At 38.1% G+C, this 18,062-nt stretch overlaps 1 protein-coding gene across 1 annotated transcript; it reads right to left on the bottom strand.

Moving 5' to 3' along the window:
* Positions 1–5,729: 5,729 nt before the first annotated feature.
* On the bottom strand, positions 5,730–14,349 carry LOC124871742 (high-affinity choline transporter 1-like). The gene is made up of 9 exons (XM_047371256.1): positions 14,052–14,349; positions 12,759–13,012; positions 12,485–12,598; positions 12,040–12,195; positions 11,807–11,955; positions 10,765–10,908; positions 10,406–10,559; positions 7,526–7,743; positions 5,730–7,422 (listed from the first exon to the last, which is right to left on the bottom strand). Exons 2-9 carry the CDS (start codon positions 12,940–12,942, stop codon positions 6,769–6,771), a joined length of 1,773 nt encoding a protein of 590 aa, XP_047227212.1. The 5' UTR covers positions 12,943–13,012; positions 14,052–14,349; the 3' UTR covers positions 5,730–6,768.
* Positions 14,350–18,062: the final 3,713 nt, after the last annotated feature.

Here is an 18,062-nt window from a genome sequence, read left to right as displayed (position 1 = left end):
TGGTCATCTAGCAATTGTAAAGTTGTGAGCTTGGGTGAATGAGACTCAAGTAGTGCCCTACAACAGGTGTCACTACGGCTAAAGTAAAAACTGGTAAACCTGCTAGACCGTGTAATGAAATCTCACAGCAGCATTTAAGAAGAAATTACCTAGAAATCTGTATATTGTATCTGAGGATAAAGCTGAATAGAGAGCTGCTAACTGATTTGTGTAATCTAAACAAAGGTAGTAAGTGATGTAAGAGCAAAGTCTCATGGCTAACAGGCTAAAAACTAAGTCAGACAGATATTTAATTAACATTCATATCCCAAACCTAAAACATGACTGAGGTATCGCATCCTGTTGGGTAAACATCCAACACTAGGGAGCACTACAATCTGGATAGGTTCATTTTGCAAAAAAATGACTGACTGGATTTGCAATGGATTTGCGGTTCAATACTTGCATCTCTGAATATCTTTGAATTTTATGAAATGAGATAAAGCAAACCTCTTTATCACAGCTTGCCTAAGAAAACTGTTTCATGGTTTTATTCTATGCTGCTGTTTGAAAACTCTTTTTCTTAAAAATGTGAGCATGTGACCATGCGAGAGCTGATATCAGAATAAGTATTTGAATACTTAACTGGTAAGAAGGACAATTTCTGTATTACTGTATATAACCTGCTAAGGAAACCTCATTAACCTCCAATGTGATTATTCTTGCAGTATAAATCAAATGTCCTGAGGGATATTCAACTTGGGGATGGATCAATAATGACAGGTAATACTAACACTGTCCTGGGGGCAACAATCATTTCCTTTCTCTGTGGACCTGAAGTGACTGAGCAGTCAATAAAGCTTCAGGATGAGCAAATTAACCATCAGAGATGCTCAGAACATGCTGACATGAGTTTTATATCAGCAGATCAGGATACAGACTTTTTTTAGTATGTGTTTTCATGATTTCCAGACAACTACTGAATCCTTACATGTGCTTAATGGTTGCTGATGTGATTCAAAATTCCTTCCCAAATCAAATAAAAGAAAAACATTGATTAAAATTGAATTTAATAAAACCCAGATGAAGAGAAGAGCAATGGCTGTCAAGTAAAAGAAGGCAAAACTAAACCCTCTGTAAAACCAATGTATTATTTACAGTTTCTTGCAAAAGTGTTTACACCAATTGAACTTTTTCAGTTTTTGTCACAAACTTTAAGTATTTTATTGGGATTATATGTTACAGACTAGAACAAAGTAGGAGTTACTTGTTTTGTAGAAAATGATTAATTATTAAAAAAAATGTCTTAGAACTGAATATCTGAAAACTTTGACTTACAGTTGGGTTTTGTCGCCTTTAGTCTGATAATTAAATTTGTAAAATGCCATGTATGTCAAAAAACTTACACAGCATATAACCCTCAAAGCCTCATTCCCACAGTAAAAGCTATGGGAATAAACTTGTGCCATCAGTAACTGAATTTGAATTGCTCTGACTGAATTTGTATTTGAGTAATTTGAAATTAAATGCATCGGTTTGAAAATGAATTTTACTAAACTGAAACTGAATTTAATGGTTTGAAACTGAATTCATTTGCTTTTAAAATGTATTTCGTTGTATTAAAAATTCAGTTTGACTACTTTCACTTTCAGGTCTGTAATTCAATTTCAGTTCCAAAATTAATTTTTTTTTGTGTCACACATCCGGGTCCTTAAGGATAGCCACAGATTAATCAAACACAGATTCATTAATTTACGTTTCACATCAGGTTATACTTCCTTTACGGCATGTTGAGCTGGAGCAGAGCAGCATACATGAGTTTGGCGGATGTCAATCACCAAGTCAAATCTATAAGAAGCGTCATGTAAACAAATGATGGTCAAACAGTAACACATCGGCGCATTTGTGTAATTAAGCGATATCTTGATAAACTGATCAGATATTTTAGGTTTACACAATTACATTCTCGTCTAAAAACACTGTAAAAGTTCAGTTGTTTCACAGAATGCGCAATATAAACAATTTTATTCATAGCTTTTCTCTCTCCTCCGGCCTTTGCTACTTCCGTTTGAACAATCTACTTCAACCCGCAATGAATCATGGGATAGGGTGGGACACGGAGGATACACTGGACGCATCCTTCAAATCTGGGGATAAGAAGGACGCATTTGTTGGAACCTTGCATTTGTCGCCTCATCCAGGACGTTTTCGGTCTACAAATGCAGTCCTAAATTTGGACACAGCAATAGTGAATGACATTCGTGAATCAGTAAATCTGTGTTTGATTAATATCTGGCTTCAAGGACCCGGATGTGTGACACAAAAAACTGAATTTTGGAACTGAAATTGAATTTCAGACCTGAAAGTGAAAGTAATCAAACTGAATTTTCAATACAAAGCAAAGCAATTTTCAAAGCAAACAAATTCAGTTTTAAAAGATTATATTCGGTTTCGGTTTAGTGAAATTCATTTTCAAACCAATGCATTTAATTTCAAATTACACAAATGCAGATTCAGTCTGACCAATTCAAATTCAGCTTCTGATGGCACAAGTTTCTTCCCATAAAAAACCTTCCAGCAGGACAATTACCCTAAACATACCAACAAAGTTACAAGTCCAGACCTGAACCCAACCCAAAATCCACATGAGAATTACTCTTTTGCTCATTCACAATTATGCATTACTTATGCATTACTATAACATAAAATCCTAATAAATACTTTAACGTTTGTGGTTGGAGCATGACAAAATCTGGAAAACCTCAAGAGGTATAAATATTTTTGCAAGGTGCTGTATATTTTACATTTATTTTTGATGATTTATCAGTACAAAAGCATTAAAGCCAAAGGGATAATGTACATAAGCAGTTTTTAATCTATAATTGTTCTTCATATTTTTATTATTCTTAAAAGTGCGATGCACAACCTTTGAAAACCCTTAGAGCATCAGAACCCTAGCAACCAGAGCCAAAACTTAGCACATATCTCTATATGTAGAAAATCAAAGCGAATAAACTCTACTACCTTAAATGGGGGTTTGTTTTTGACACAAGTATAGGAGTTGAAGAAATAAGTAGGTCTGGTCTGTCTGAATTGCACAGCAGAAGCTCATTACACACAAACATTCATGTGCATCAGGACTAGCTGCCACAACACACAGCACAAGAGCTTTGATTATCAAGACAAACAAGAATTTTTTTATCTGGTAAAAAACCAAGGACACTCATTGGTCCTCGGTCAGCAAATACTTCTATGCTGATGTGTTGAAGTTCAAAATATCTGAACATCAAAACATGTGAACATGTTAAAGCTGCAATGATTAATATTTATCATTTGTCACCGAAAGTTCATGAAATTCAGCCTCCTTTTAAACTGAGCCTTTTTTGTTTTTTAGCAAATAACCACATATTACCCTTCAAGAGCAAGCGCATTATACCTTATCCAAAACCAACGTCTTACTAAAATGTTTGCCATACACCCAAAAAAAGACTAAGATCAGCTGTGTTGTCTCCAAGCATCTGTCTGTGAATTTTAATCTTGATCACTTGATCATATCTTAAAAAGTGGAAGATGCAGTAGGGGTTGTTTACTTGGCAGTGAAGTATATGAATAATGACAAATAAATTATATTATGCATATTATATACGAACATATATATATATATATATATATATATATATATATATATATATATATATATATATATATATATATATATATATATATATATATATATATATATATATATATACACTGCTCAAAAAAATAAAGGGAACACTTAAACAACACAATATAACTCCAAGTAAATAAAACCTCTGTGGACTGTCCACTTAGGAAGCAACACTGATTAACAATCAATTTCATAGCTGTTGTTCAAATGGAATAGACAACAGGGGGAAATCTTTGGCGATTAGCAAGACATACTCAATAAAGGAGTGGTTCTGCAGGTGGGGACCACAGACCACTTCTCAGTACCTATGCTTTCTGGCTGATGTTTTGGTCACTTTTGAATGTTGGTGGTGTTTTCACACCCGTGGTAGCATGAGACGGACTCTACAACCCACACAAGTGGCTCAGGTAGTGCAGCTCATCCAGGATGGCACATCATTGTGAGCTGCGGCAAGGAGGTTTACTGTGTCTGTCAGCGTAGTGTCCAGAACCTGGAGGCGACCAGGAGACAGGCTAGTACACCAGGAGACATGGAGGAGGCCGTAGGAGGGCAACAACCCAGCAGCAGGACCGCTACCTCCACCTTTGTGCAAGGAGGAACAGGAGGAGCACTGCCAGAGCCCTGCAAAATGACCTCCAGCAGGCCACAAATGTGCATGTGTCTGCACAAACGGTTAGAAACCGACTCCATGAGAATGGTATGAGGGCCCGACGTCCACAAATGGGGGTTGTGCTCACAGCCCAACACCATGCAGGACGCTTGGCATTTGCCAGAGAACACCAGGATTGGCAAATTTGCCACTGGCGCCCTGTGCTCTTCACAGATGAAAGCAGGTTCACACTGAGCACATGTGACAGACGTGACAGAGTCTGGAGACACCGAGGAGAACGATCTGCTGCCTGCAACATCCTTCAGCATGACCGGTTTGGCAGTGGGTCAGTAATGGTGTGGGGTGGCATTTCTTTGGAGGGCCGCATGGCCCTCCATGTGCTCGCCAGAGGTAGCCTGACTGCCATTAGGTACCGAGACGAGATCTTCAGACCCCTTGTGAGACCATATGCTGTTGTGGTTGGCCCTGGGTTCCTCCTAATGCAGGACATTGCTAGACCTCATGTGGCTGGAGTGTGTCAGCAGTTCCTGCGATATGAAGACATTGAAGCTATGGACTGGCCCGCCCGTTCCCCAGACCTGAATCTGATTGAGCACATCTGGGACATCATGTCTCGCTCTCTCCACCAACGTCACGTTGCACCATAGACTGTCCAGGAGTTGGCGGATGCTTTAGTCCAGGTCTGGGAGGAGATCCCTCAGGAGACCATCTACTGTCTCATCAGGAGCATGCCCAGGTGTTGTAGGGAGGTCATACAGGCATGTGGAGGCCACACACAATACTGAGCCTCATTTTGACTTGTTTTAAGGACATTACATCCAAGTTGGATCAGCCTGTAGTGTTTTTTTCCACTTTAATTTTGTGTGTGACTCCAAATCCAGGCCTCCATTGGTTAATAAATTTGATTTCCATTGATGATTTTTGTGTGATTTTGTTGTCAGCACATTCAACTTTGTACAGAACAAAGTATTCAATGAGAATATTTCATTCATTCAGATCTAGGATGTGTTATTTGAGTGTTCCCTTTATTTATTTATTTTTTGTGTGTATATATATATATATATACTCTCAAATTCAATCAATTAGAATATAACTTCCGATGGGGTTTGCTTAAAAAGTGCCTTTTGAAAATAAAAACCTTTAAGCACGTATTGGACATACTTTATTAAGCCCACATTTCTGTATGAAAAATGATTTTATTGGTCTGATGTAATATCCTAATCTTAAATGTCCTGCTTCTGTTAGCTGTAAGTGATAAATCATCATAGCAGAAATAAAAGCTTGAAAACATCCGCCTGTCTGCTATATAATGTGTTTCAAATATTGAAATAAATTAACAGTAATTTTCAAATATATCGAATGGGCCTGTATGTATATACATCCACACATACATATATATATATATATATATATATATATATATATATATATATATATATAGAAATTTTTTTAAATATTATTGCTCTATTAATAAAAATAACTTCCTAGGCAAACTCTAAAAGGTCATCCTGGACCATTCATCTAAAGCTGCTTTGTTCACAGGCATACATACAGTGCCTTGCAAAAATGTTCGTATTTCCCTGAACCTTTGAGATTTTGTTTGGTTCCAACAACAGACCACATTGTATATTACTAGGATTTAATGTGATAGACCGAAACAAAGTAGTGCATAATTGTGAAGTAGATAGGAAATCATACATGTTTTTTTAAACTTTTTTACAAATATAAATCTGAGATGTAGGGCATGCATTTGTATTCAGCCACCCCTAAATAAGTGCAACCAATTGACTTCAGAAGTTACCTAAGGAGCAAAGAACGGCCAAATTTCCAGTGTGTAAATTTGCTAGAGGAGATGTACCGCAGCAGCAGCAGCAAAATATGTTTCTACAAGGTATGGAACAGATGCACGGATAAGCGCATAAGGACTTTGGATGGATGGGAGGAGGGATCATTTTCCGTCCTGACCTACAACTTTCTGTAAGTCTATCATATAAAATCTTAAAATATACACTGATGTTTTTGTGTAACATGACCGAATGTGGAAAGGTTCAAGGGGAAAATAACAATAATTTTGTAAGGCACTGTATATGCATCAACATTCATAACCTGAACTTAGACAACCAGACATAAACACTGCTTCTTAGTCCTAATGCTCTTTTCTCTGACCCAGCAACCAATTATTTTTTCTACACAACTATTCTTCACAACTGTTTCCCTAAGTCATAGCATTGACCTCAGTAGCAGCAGTTAAAATGAAAATGGTTGTAAATTCACAGAGCCATGGTCGGCAAAACAAACATAATTGTGAGCTTTGTACTTTCTAGGGAAGAAATATAAACAAATGGAAGAGGCACCAGTTCACCGACAAAACTTGTGGAGTCACTTGGAAGCCACAGAAGGTTTCTGCTGATCTGGCTCACAGTGTGGCAGTAACAAGTTTCCTGACCTTTTGATTCTTTCTTCCCCTTTCACATTCCTCGGCTCAAGTTTTCTTTGTGCGATTTGTTGTCTACTTCTCACTGTGAAAAGACTCCGGACTTGACACGTCATCGTCGCTCAGGACCTCAGTGTTGGTGAAGGTCCCAGCAAGCGCAGCTCCCAGGGTTTGCCTGACCGGAGCCATCTCTGAAAGAATAATGTTATCATGATTGCTTACCAGCGTGGCCTTATCCATGATCTCTTTGCTATGCTTGGACACGACCGCATCCAGGAAGTCGTACTTGTGAGACAGCATGCCACTTTCAAATAAATACTTTGTCAGGTAGGAGAAGACCACATTTGCTAAGAAAGATGCCACCATGGACACGGATTTGAAGGGGAACCTCTGCTGGACGAAGAACTCTACATCTCCAGTGAGATGGTGAACTCTCTCCACTGTCACCCAGCCGGGGTAATAGATGAATGGAGGCAGTTTTAGGTAAGGCTCCCCTCCACCAATGCGCAGCAAGAGCCCAAAGATATACGCTGCCATGGAGCCATAGGTGTTGGTGCCCTTGACAAATAACACACTGAGAAGTTGGGGGAAGATGATGACGTAGACAAGGTCAGAGCTTAAGTACCAAAGGCCATATACAGATCCAGTTAATAGTGCCATTGCTGTAGCAAGAGCTCCAAACACAAAGATGGTGATGCGCATCACCCAAACGATCTCACCGTCCGAAGCCTGGAGGAGAAAGTAAAGGGGTTGCCTTCGTTTAATAAAATGTTGATTTATTAGAGAGGTGAGCCTCACTTTGTGTGCCAGGAGTAATTTTTGATGCTCTTACCGACTGTCGAAAGGCGAGCTTATAAATGTTCCTAGCAAACATGGAGCTGGCCGACAGTATGGATGAGTCTGCTGATGACATCACGGCTGCCGACACCGCTCCTAGTCCGAAGAAGGAGATGTAGGGTGGGCAGAGGTGCTGAAGCACTATGGGAAGGATCATGTCGGATTCATCCTTGTCCTTTGGAGCGAGGGAACCATAAGTTGTTTGGTTCCAGTCTGAAAAACATATTTTTGAAAACATAAAACAAAAGGAAAAAAAAAAAAGCCTTGCAATGAAGTTTAGTTTAAATCTTCCAAGCTCCTTTCTCTAAACAAAGGCTTTTCAGACAAAAGGTTTCACAATTAAATCTGATTATGAGCCTCCCTGTGGATACACGTTTTAGCTGCAGAAAAACAAAAGGGCTTGGAGTTTTCTGTGGGTGGAAATTCAGCGGAGCTTATCAGTTCAACCCTGTTTGGCAGCTTAAAATAAAAAGAAACAAATCTGAGATATGAGAAAAAAGTGACAAAGTTAAAGAAATGCAGATTCCTCAAGTAAAAATGTTAAATAAACTTTATTCCAATAGTGAATTTGATTTAAAGTCATTTCAGTGATAATGCATTAGCATTTGCACACATTCCTTGATAAGACATGACACATTGAGCTAATTAGATATTGCTGTTTTTGAGAAACAGAAAATGTACCTGAAAGTGAACTCTATTAGGAGAAGCCTTTATTTCTGTGTGGAATAAATCTAAGTTTCTCTTTTTTAATTGAATTCCTGAAATAACATAGTCTTGGATGATAATTTACTGAGGTTGTATCTGTACTAAATGTCTCAAATACTTTAACCCTTCAGTACCAGTAAAAGCAATATATTATTAGCACCTGAAAATGTGGATTAAAGCTGTTTTGGACCACTGACTCAGCTTCCCTAGTTAGAATTCAGTGGAATGATGAGAATATTAATATTATCATCTTCTTTTAGCATAAGATGCTTTATTATTAAGAGTGGCTTGGAACCAATTTCTACCAGTAAACCCGGAAGGATTATTAATTATTATTACTCCTAAGGATTATTAGTGTCATTTGATTTGTTTTTCTGTGTTTGTTTTTCTGTATCATTGTAATGTTTTTCCTCATGTACAGTGCTTTGAGTACCTTGTTGCTGAAAAACGCTATATAAATAAACTTGACTTGACTTTAACCCTGTCCTGAAGGATTGAACTCATGTGCAGTTTGAGCTACTGCTTTTTTTAGTCAGATGGTTTCTGTCTTCCTGCATGTGTCTAAATCTTTTTCTCTTCTTTTATGTAATTATATCTATCACCAGGCTTACCAGCATAACAACAAATGGACACATTTATTTTCCAGTTTTTTTTTTTGAAAGACAGCCTTCTCTCCATTAGATTTTCACTTTCTTTTTGCTCCCTGATGTGTGTCTTTCTCTCCAATCCCTGGATACTCAAAAGCACCAACTGTTTAAGAGTGGTTACACATGAAAAATCTTCAGAGGAACCAAACTAATTAGCTCTTCTTCAGATGTAATGTTAAATAAATCTGCATGGTCTGACAGCTGTCTTCTCTGCCCACTCTCTCAGGATCCCTCTGCTGGTTAGCCTCCAGACACTGTATGAAACGGCATGTACACATCTGATTAAAAAAACAGAAAGCTGCAGGGATTTAAACAACCCAAACAGGCATGGCACTGCCTTTGATCACACTTTCTATTTTGACTAAAGGATCAGACTCTAGGACCTGTGATGTTTCATTACCGGCTCAATTTACGTGTTCGTGTATGAGGATGATCTATGAATCAATATGTGATTTAAATCCAAACACAACACCGAGCAATCCATTCAGCTGTGGCAGGGATTCTTTATGATAAGGGACTGATCTTAGAATGTGTTAAGAAAGTCCTTATATGCATTTAACCTTTTCACATTTTGGCACAAGACAACCACAAACTACATTTTTTCTTTAGGATTCTATAGTGACAGACCAACACAAAGTAGAGCATCCCCCTAGGTCAATACTTTATACAACCACCTATCACTAGAATTACTTCTAGTCATTTGCATTATCATTCCAATGTAGCTTTTGGTGTTTTTTTAGGGTTTTTATCCCGCTGGAAGGTGAACCTCCACCCCAGCGTCATCGGTTGAAGCCTCTAAAAGGTTTTCTTCCAGTATCGCCCTGTATTTAACTCCATTCATGCTCCCATCAATTCTGACCAGCTTCCCCAAGAGTTGCTGAGGAAGAGAATTCCCACAGCATAATACTGCCACCTCTACACTTCACAGTAGATATGTTGAAATCAAGATAATGTGGAGTGTATGAGTAATAGAAGTCCTATGGGAAGATTCTCCTACCTGAGCTAAGCATTTCTGCAGCTCTTCCAGAGTTACTGGACCCTCTTGGCTGCTTTCCTGATTAAATGCGTGCCGCATTTTCAGATGTCTTAGTAAGAATAAGCTAAAACTATTTATTATTTTTCAGGTACTTTAAAAATGCTACCTTGTATTAGTCTATCACAAAAAAGTTTGTAGTTGAAATGTTTCAAAACGTTAAAAAAATTCAAACAGTGTGAATATTTTTGCAATACGCTGTCCATCTTTAATGCGTTTTACTGTCTTCCAGTCCTTTGCTCCTGTTGCCACCCAGCTAAACCCTAAAATGCTCACCACAAGTTATTTCATTAGGAGTCAGATGAAATTACAGACATTTTTTAGATATCCATCAGTGCTTATCTCTCATTTACTAAGTCTGTTTTTATGACTTTTTGGCAATATTACAAATAATTATAAGAACTGTTTAAAAGAATAACCAATTATATTTGGGCACACTTTACCCTGAGACAATTAGTGTGTGTGTGTGTATATGTGTGTGTGAATTTACCAGTGGAAGCCCCAATAGCTCCTATGAGAACGGATGGGACAGCCATGACCAAGCAGCCGAAGGCAGCAAGGACAGAGAGAACCTGAGCATAGGTAGCTGAAGAGGCAGAAAGAACCCGCTGAAAGTAGACCTGCCAGGGAATCCCTCCCAACATCTGCAGATGGAAACACAAAGTAAATACAGATTGCAAACCAATGCATCACATTCAGTTGCCTAAATATCTCATGTCACCTCTGAAGAAGTGAATCCCATAAAACAAATGCGCTGACTTCAATACTGAACTCTCTCCAAGACTCAAATATTCTTTATAGGCAATACAGCATTTAATGATGGATCCTCTTATAAAAGCTTTAGCTTACCAGCAAAAAGAAGTTGTCTGCCCAAAGCCAATTGTCTTCAGGCTTAATCTGGCCCAGCCATGGTGACTGATAGACTTCTTCCTTGGCTGAAACGCCAATGTCTGACACAGCAGGATTGGAAAGGGCAAAAGGCACACTGACCCACTGATGAAGAGGAGAAAACAAAAGTGGATTCAAATCTTAGAACATTGTGCATTTTTTTTAAATATACAGTCCTGTGCTAAATTATTAATGCCCTTAACCTTGATGTTGGGTTACAACCACAGACCTATATGTGTTGTATTGAGTTTATGTGTAATAGACCAATACACATGAATGAATAAATGTAAAGTGGATGGAAAACATACATAAATAAAAATATAAATAAAAATAAAAATCTGAAAAATGTGATGTGCATTTGTATTGATCCTTCTTCTCTCTGATACCCCTAAATAAAATCCATCAGAACCAAATGACTTTTGTAGTAACCTCATTAGAAAATAGAGTTCAGCTGTCTGTAATTTAATGCCCCAGAGAACAACTGTTCTGTAAAAGCCTCAGAGAACAGTAGCATTACACAACTACAACTACTAGTCTTACGCTTCACAACTCTGTAGAAAAAAATCCTGTAGAAAGAAATTATTTATAAAGTAAGCCATGATTACACCTCTCTAAAGTTTGCCATAAACTACTTATGGGACATTGCAAACATGTTGAACAAGGTGCTCTGATCAGATGAGACCTATTTTTTTGACCAACATGCAAAACGTTTAGTGTGGAGGAACATTGCCTATGAACATGAACACACAAAAAACTATGGTAGTGGCAGCATCATGCTTCGGAAATGCTTTTCTTCAGTGCGGACAATGAAGCTGTTCAGAGTTGATAGGAAAATGGATGGAGCTAAATACATTCCAATCCTGCAGGACAACGTCCCTAAAATGCAACCATTCATTCATTCAATGCAGCCTTCATTACATCTGCATTCATTTCTTGACATGTAGTGAGTACCCTGGATGTTTTCACTTCAAAGTTATTGGGTAGTTGTTAATCTCTAACTCACCAAGCCCAAAAAAATGCAGAAGAGCTGAACAACATCTGTGTATGCGACAGAGTAGAGTCCTCCAACGAGTGTGTAAAAGATAGCTATGAGGGCTGAGATCACCACAGACATGTTGATGTTTATGTCCACGATCACACTGAGAGTGGCACCTGCATGGCAGTACAACCATTCAGAGTCAAGTAAAAATTACAATCTTAAATCTCTAGAAAGGTCATTTAATAAGCAGCACCCACCCAAGGCAGACAGGATGGCAGCAGACCAGAAGATTTCTCCCATCAGTGCAGGAATGAAAAGCAGTCCCCCCATCCTTTCTCCATAAATCTGCTGGAAAGGGTCCAGCATTGTGACATATCCACGTGACCGCATTGGTTTGGCAAAGAAAAGGCCACCTGAGGGATGTCAGAAATTTAGTTTGGACAAATACCATTCAGACGAGGTGCATTTGCCATATCATACATTATGCATGCACCGTCTTCTGAAAGAGACTATAGGACTCAATCCTGTATTTACAGACAGAAAACCGGCTACAGTTACAATCTAGTGCACTGAATATTATTTGGTGATAAAAATCATCATAATTGTCAGTTTGGCAGTCACTTAAAAAAGCCTTTTCATATGTACTTTACTATAAGAATGCACCATACATGCAAGTGAACATGAAACAACAATGATTCTTACCTAATACCAAGCTGAGAGCATAACCAAACGGTGCCTGAGCCCAGGCCAGACCGTAGTCTGGCAGGTAGACATACTCTGCTGTTCCATTAATGTAGCCCCCACCCACCCAGGTGGCTGAAGAACAAAGGGAAGAAAAATATTCATTGTTGAAGTAATAAGTTTTTGTGTGTATTTCAGAAGTTTGTAGCCATGGAATACCCGTGGCCTCTCTGCCATCTGTGCGTAAAATACGAACAAGGAGTGAAATGCATCGCCTTTTCTGGATACAACTAACCAGTCATTGTGAATCCCCCCACGAACAACCCAATGTCCCTTCCCCCGACCATAATTCTCTCGCTCCGGTCTCCGCCTTCACCGACTCCAGAGTTCTTGTTCTTCCAAGCGGCCCAGATCCCCACGAACAGGATCAGGACATAAAAGAGCACGATGGCTATGAGACCCTCGACGTGGATCGTCATTTTATCTCCTCTTCAGCTTCCCGCTGGGATCAAGTGCAACTGGAAGCGGACTGAAACCACATAGAGGACACTGAAAGGAAACAGAAAGAAATACATTAATATTCAAAGTTGGCATAAATTTAAGAGCAAAATGTCTGCAGAAGCCCAAGACAGTTCAGTTTTTCCTTTTATAAAGTCCTGACTGGCTGAAAGTAGATTTGCGCATTGGAGCATGGAGCGTATAATCAACAAAAAGCCTGAAAGGATTTTATCCAAAAGCAATACGAAAAGTTTCATTTGTTGACACTTTAAAAATGAGTAATGATTATAACCGACCCCCATAACAAAGGCTTTGTCTGTGGCTAAGGTAGAGAAGAAAGCCTCATTTTTACGCACAGCCATTTAAAGAACTGCTTTAACAACTTGAAACATTTAATCATTTTCCTGACTAAAACGAACAAATGCGTTTATTTATACTTGTCTAATTTAAGCTTGAATTTTTTTTTTAAATAAACAGTTTTTAATGCCAAAGGAAAACATTTATTACATTTTGAAATCTTTCAGACTGAAAACGTCTGTAGCCTCTATCTAAATCTAATCTGAGTACCGTCTGCAGTGGTTAGTGAAGAGCTACAGTTTGATTACGAGCACAATAAGATAATACGACCATTTTATCCCCCGCGCTTAAAAAATGGAATAACAACTTACAAGTTCAAAAGTCAGGAAAACCAAAAACGTGTCCAAACGTGTCCATCTGGCGCTATTTGTTGCTTCAATTTACTGCTCCTCTCTTTATTTTTTGGCAAGTATACTCTCTGGGCGTATTTCAGCTCATTTTTAACATAATTTTAAGATCGCTTATATGAACTTTTTCACTTATTTCAGCACGCACATTTCTCTTTTTTACTTCCATGCGTAAAAGCCCAGTAGTTGTTTCCAAAGGCAACACGTCGACTAAAACATGCACACAGTTTATTAAAATGGACCTAAAACAGGTGCGTCCATAGGTTTCAGTTTAAAACGCTGCAGTGTGCCTTAATGCGCTGATACTGTTGCTCCATGAGGCCGGGCTGCGTTATTGATCTCTTTAAATCATCTCAGTTAAATAATCTCAACAGTGAATTTCTTACCTTTTCTTTGGAGAGATCAGTCTAAATAGATGGCAGGAAGTCTTCTGAAAAATAACTAAAATGGTGTAAACAGTGATGCCCTGGTAAAAATCACGGCACTGTATTCCGCACTGGCGCGCAAACCACAATTCAAGTAAGCAGGTTTTTTTTGTTTTTTTTTTTTACCTCACGAAGCTGTCCGGCAAGAGAAGCGGAGGAAAACGACTGAGCGAGGGAGGGTGAGAGATGGTGGAGGTGGGGTGAAGAGGTGGAGATGAATGGGAGTGGTGGGTTTATTGGGAGCTGTCAGGGTGGGTAGATGGTGGATGAATGTCTTCCAGGGCAGGACGAAAATAGCACCTAATAGAGAGTAGCGTGACGCACTGCCTCTTCGGAAAAGCTTTCCAATATCATGTTGGCAGTGGTTGAAACCTTTGCTCTGCCAGGTTACATCCCAGGCCTGATTAACGACGTTGCGCCGCTGGGTCCCGTTTTCTCTCACGGTGTAGATGTCATTTGCTCACATATAAAAAAGAACTTGAATGTTTTAGTTAATTCCCCTGCTTTATTTTTCCTAGAGCATTATATCACCATGAACTTCTGTGATGATTTTTACCAAGCAGCAACACATGAGCAAATTTGTTCAGGGAATTGCTGAAAACTATTGATGAAGCTTTTTAACTGAAGAGGGCTTCCTTCAAAACACCAGCAGCAACACGAAGACAAGCTCCACAGACAGCTGAAGTTTGAACAAAATATGGTACCCAGTTATTTGGAAGTCATAAGTAAGTCTCAAGCCTTTTTACTCAAGTCATGTCCCAAGTCTAAACATGCTAGTCCAAAGTCAAGACATGCAAGTCCAACATTATGAAATACAGGTCTTCAGTCAAGGCATGCAGATTCCAAATCAAGACATATATACATTGTCTTAAAACCTCTTATCCTTTCAAGGTTGAAGGGAAGCTGGTGCCTATGCCCAGCGATCATTGGGCAAGAAGTGGGGTACACCCTGGACAGGTTGCCAGTTCATCACAGGGCAACACAGAGACACACAGGACAAACAACCATGCACACACACTCATACCTAAGTGTAATTTAGAGAGACCAATTAACCTAACAGTCTTGTTATTGCACTGTGGGAGAAAACTGGAGTACCCATTCTCATACACAGTGAGAACATGCAAAGTCTATGCAGAAAGACCCCAGACCGGGTTCGGACCCACGATCTTTTTCTGCAAGGCAACAGTGCTACCAACTGCACCACCGTGCAGCCCTCAATGAAACAATTCCTTTCAAATAAATCAAATCTTCTGTGAGATTAATGTTTCTTCAAAGTGACACTTGTAACTAACTGTGTGTTTTGTTTAAATTAATGGACAAATGTAACATAAAACTTTGAAACAATTTATTTAAATTTTAACACATTTTTAAATTAGTTTAAAAATTTGATTTCTAAACTAATTTGGAGGTTTGGAACGTTCATTAGACAGCAAACGTTAAGGTGCAACTTTTATATTTGTTCACTAAAATACTTCTTCAAGCTAAGAACAAGAACATCCAACATTTTTTGTCATGTATGCAAAATGGTTTTAATGCCTCCGTGATTTTACTAGTATGGAAAACACAACAAAAAGCTTAGTTTTTAAGCTATCATTAACTAGACATTTTTCATAAGCCTCAATTTATTGCTCTTTGTGTAAGTATAAATGCAATACATTTAGAGATTCTGGGTAGATATGGATGTTTGTGTAAACTGGCAGTAATATTTGAAGATGTTTGATTTTAAATATTTTTAAGTCAGAAGGCTTAAGTCCAAGGGAAGTCATGAGTCCCTTTGGTTAAAGAATGAGCTGATTCAGAAGACTTTTGTGATCCCATCAAGTCGGGTCTTAAATCTGCTTCGCGTCTAAATCATGTGACCCCTCTGGTCCCAACTTTGCTCTTTAAGCAGGTTTGTTGGAGCTGTCCATGGTGCTGACAAATCTCTGGTTTTAAGCCAGGTTAACTTAGATTTAGAGGTCCTCATAATTACTTTCTCAAAATTTTATTTGTCTTAAACAATGTGATGATGGCTCAAAATCAAATTGTTAATGTACTTTGACAAATATTGAACAGTTAATAGAAGGAAAAGATTTTAGGTCATGTCTTGCTTAAGCTTGTTTAATTCACATCTGAAAGGTGCTTTTCACATCCTTAATAAAATGGCTGACCTGACACTGACCTTTAACTGTTTACATGCTCTCTTTGGTACAGTGGGCAAGAAAGAAACTTACATGTAAAGTGTTGGGTGTTGTCCAATGGCTCTTTTCTTGCCAGGTGGGCTATATTGTTGAGGTGGAAGATTGCTGCCCCACCGCACTTGGCACCTGGAAAAATTATCTTCTTTTAGTCTTGAGAAATCTTATTTTCCATTCATAATCAGGGTGCCAAATTTGTTAAGATATTGGGATCCTGTCCCGACATACTCTTCAAGTCTTTGGTTACCTGCCTTTCTTCATAATGAGACTGTGGTAACACATCTACTGTAGCTCAGGAGGGTGTGGCACCAGTTGGAAGAAATGTCTTCACTTTCTCAGATGTTTTCATGAGAATAGGATTGTCAAAGAGTGTATATTTTCTTATTTTATCTTTAGTTCGGTCCCCTGTGAATGAGTAGGAAGGGGTGTTGCTTCAGTGTTTGTTTGAGAAGAAAAAAATGGTTAAAATATGAATTTAGAGAGCATCATGGATAGTTAATGGGTGTTTATTCTATTAGTGACTATAAAATTAATTGCATTTTAGAAAAAATAATAGAGCCAAATAAGGTTGTATTTCTTATCCAATAACAGAATAAGAACAAATAAACGTTAGGATACAAAAATTGACTTGTTATCATAGGTCTGATTTATTTCATTCCTGATACTGACTCCAACATATTTAAACAGTGTTTTTTTTTTTTTGTAATATGGGAATATATTTGATATTATAAAATATCCCAGATGAGAATCTACCCACTGATAGAGATTGTCTTCATTCAATTAATCAGTGATCTAATAGATACATTTATTGCTCTGTGTATGTTAATAGCAGAATTTTAGTCTCATCAGATCTTGGCAATATTTTCAGTCCTGTTCACAACAAATAATTTCAGTTACAACCATATCCCACGAGTGACAAAAATCCTTTGGGTGGGCCTGTTTATTTATCCACATTCCTTATCTGCCTAACCTTAACGCTAGACTCATCTGACAAGTAGAAATAAATTAAGTGAGTTTCTTGAATCTTGAAATATTGGTCCTGTAATTTCCAGTCTTTGTGGCTGACATTCTGTCAGCCAGAGGCCACCTCTAATTGGAGGGTTTTCCACAAATACGCCTCAAAACATTTCCACTGTGTTGCTGGTGGATACGCAGACAGGAAGGGAGAAGGACTCATAAACTGATTATCATTTAGTATCCACAAAAATACTCGTTAACAGAAACAAACCCATCAAATTACTACTGGTAATTAAACATGAGGTATGTAACATATGGGAAGATTTACTGCAGGGGTCTGCAACCTTTACAATCCAAAGGAACTATTCAGTCCAGCTAATAAAACTCCTTTAGAAATGCAAATGACCTTATGAAAGAAGATAAGTTTTAAGTTTTGCCAAACATCTACTATAGGAAATTTGTTGTCATTTTTAAAGAACCACTCTTTTATTTCCAATTATAGGTCTTTTTTAAAAAGAAAACAAAACCTTTGCAAAATGTAGACATTTGTGGAAAATAAAGGAAAAAGTGCATAATTTCAAACCTAAAAATATATGTATTCATGTATATCATGTTGTATTTTATTGGGACATTTACTGTCATTCTATTGTGTTTCAAAGCAATTATTCCATGAAAAAACGGCATCTATTATTATATCTATATTCAAAAACATTAGTTGGTTCTTTATCATTTTTAGCCAAAGTTATTGAGAGCCATTGTGAAAGCTCCAAAGAGCCACTTGCAGCTCCGGAGCCGCAGGTTGCATAACACTGGTGTAGCGTGGAGAAATAAGGCTAGC

This window comes from Girardinichthys multiradiatus, chromosome 7, assembly GCF_021462225.1.
Source record: "Girardinichthys multiradiatus isolate DD_20200921_A chromosome 7, DD_fGirMul_XY1, whole genome shotgun sequence".
NCBI lineage: Eukaryota > Metazoa > Chordata > Actinopteri > Cyprinodontiformes > Goodeidae > Girardinichthys > Girardinichthys multiradiatus.
The sequence above is the reverse complement of the archived record's forward strand: the minus strand, read 5'-3'. Positions and strand labels throughout refer to the sequence as shown.

What these genes read in the sequence shown, in the direction of transcription:
- LOC124871742 (XM_047371256.1), bottom strand. Translation starts at nt 12,942, where the DNA reads ATGACGATCCACGTCGAGGGTCTCATAGCCATCGTGCTCTTTTATGTC. An exon ending in CAGACAACTTCTTTTTGCTG is followed by an intron (nt 10,560 to 10,764) that starts GTAAGCTAAAGC and finishes TTCCATCTGCAG; the next exon opens with ATGTTGGGAGGGATTCCCTG. An exon ending in AGCTATTGGGGCTTCCACTG is followed by an intron (nt 7,744 to 10,405) that starts GTAAATTCACAC and finishes TATGTTTTTCAG; the next exon opens with ACTGGAACCAAACAACTTAT.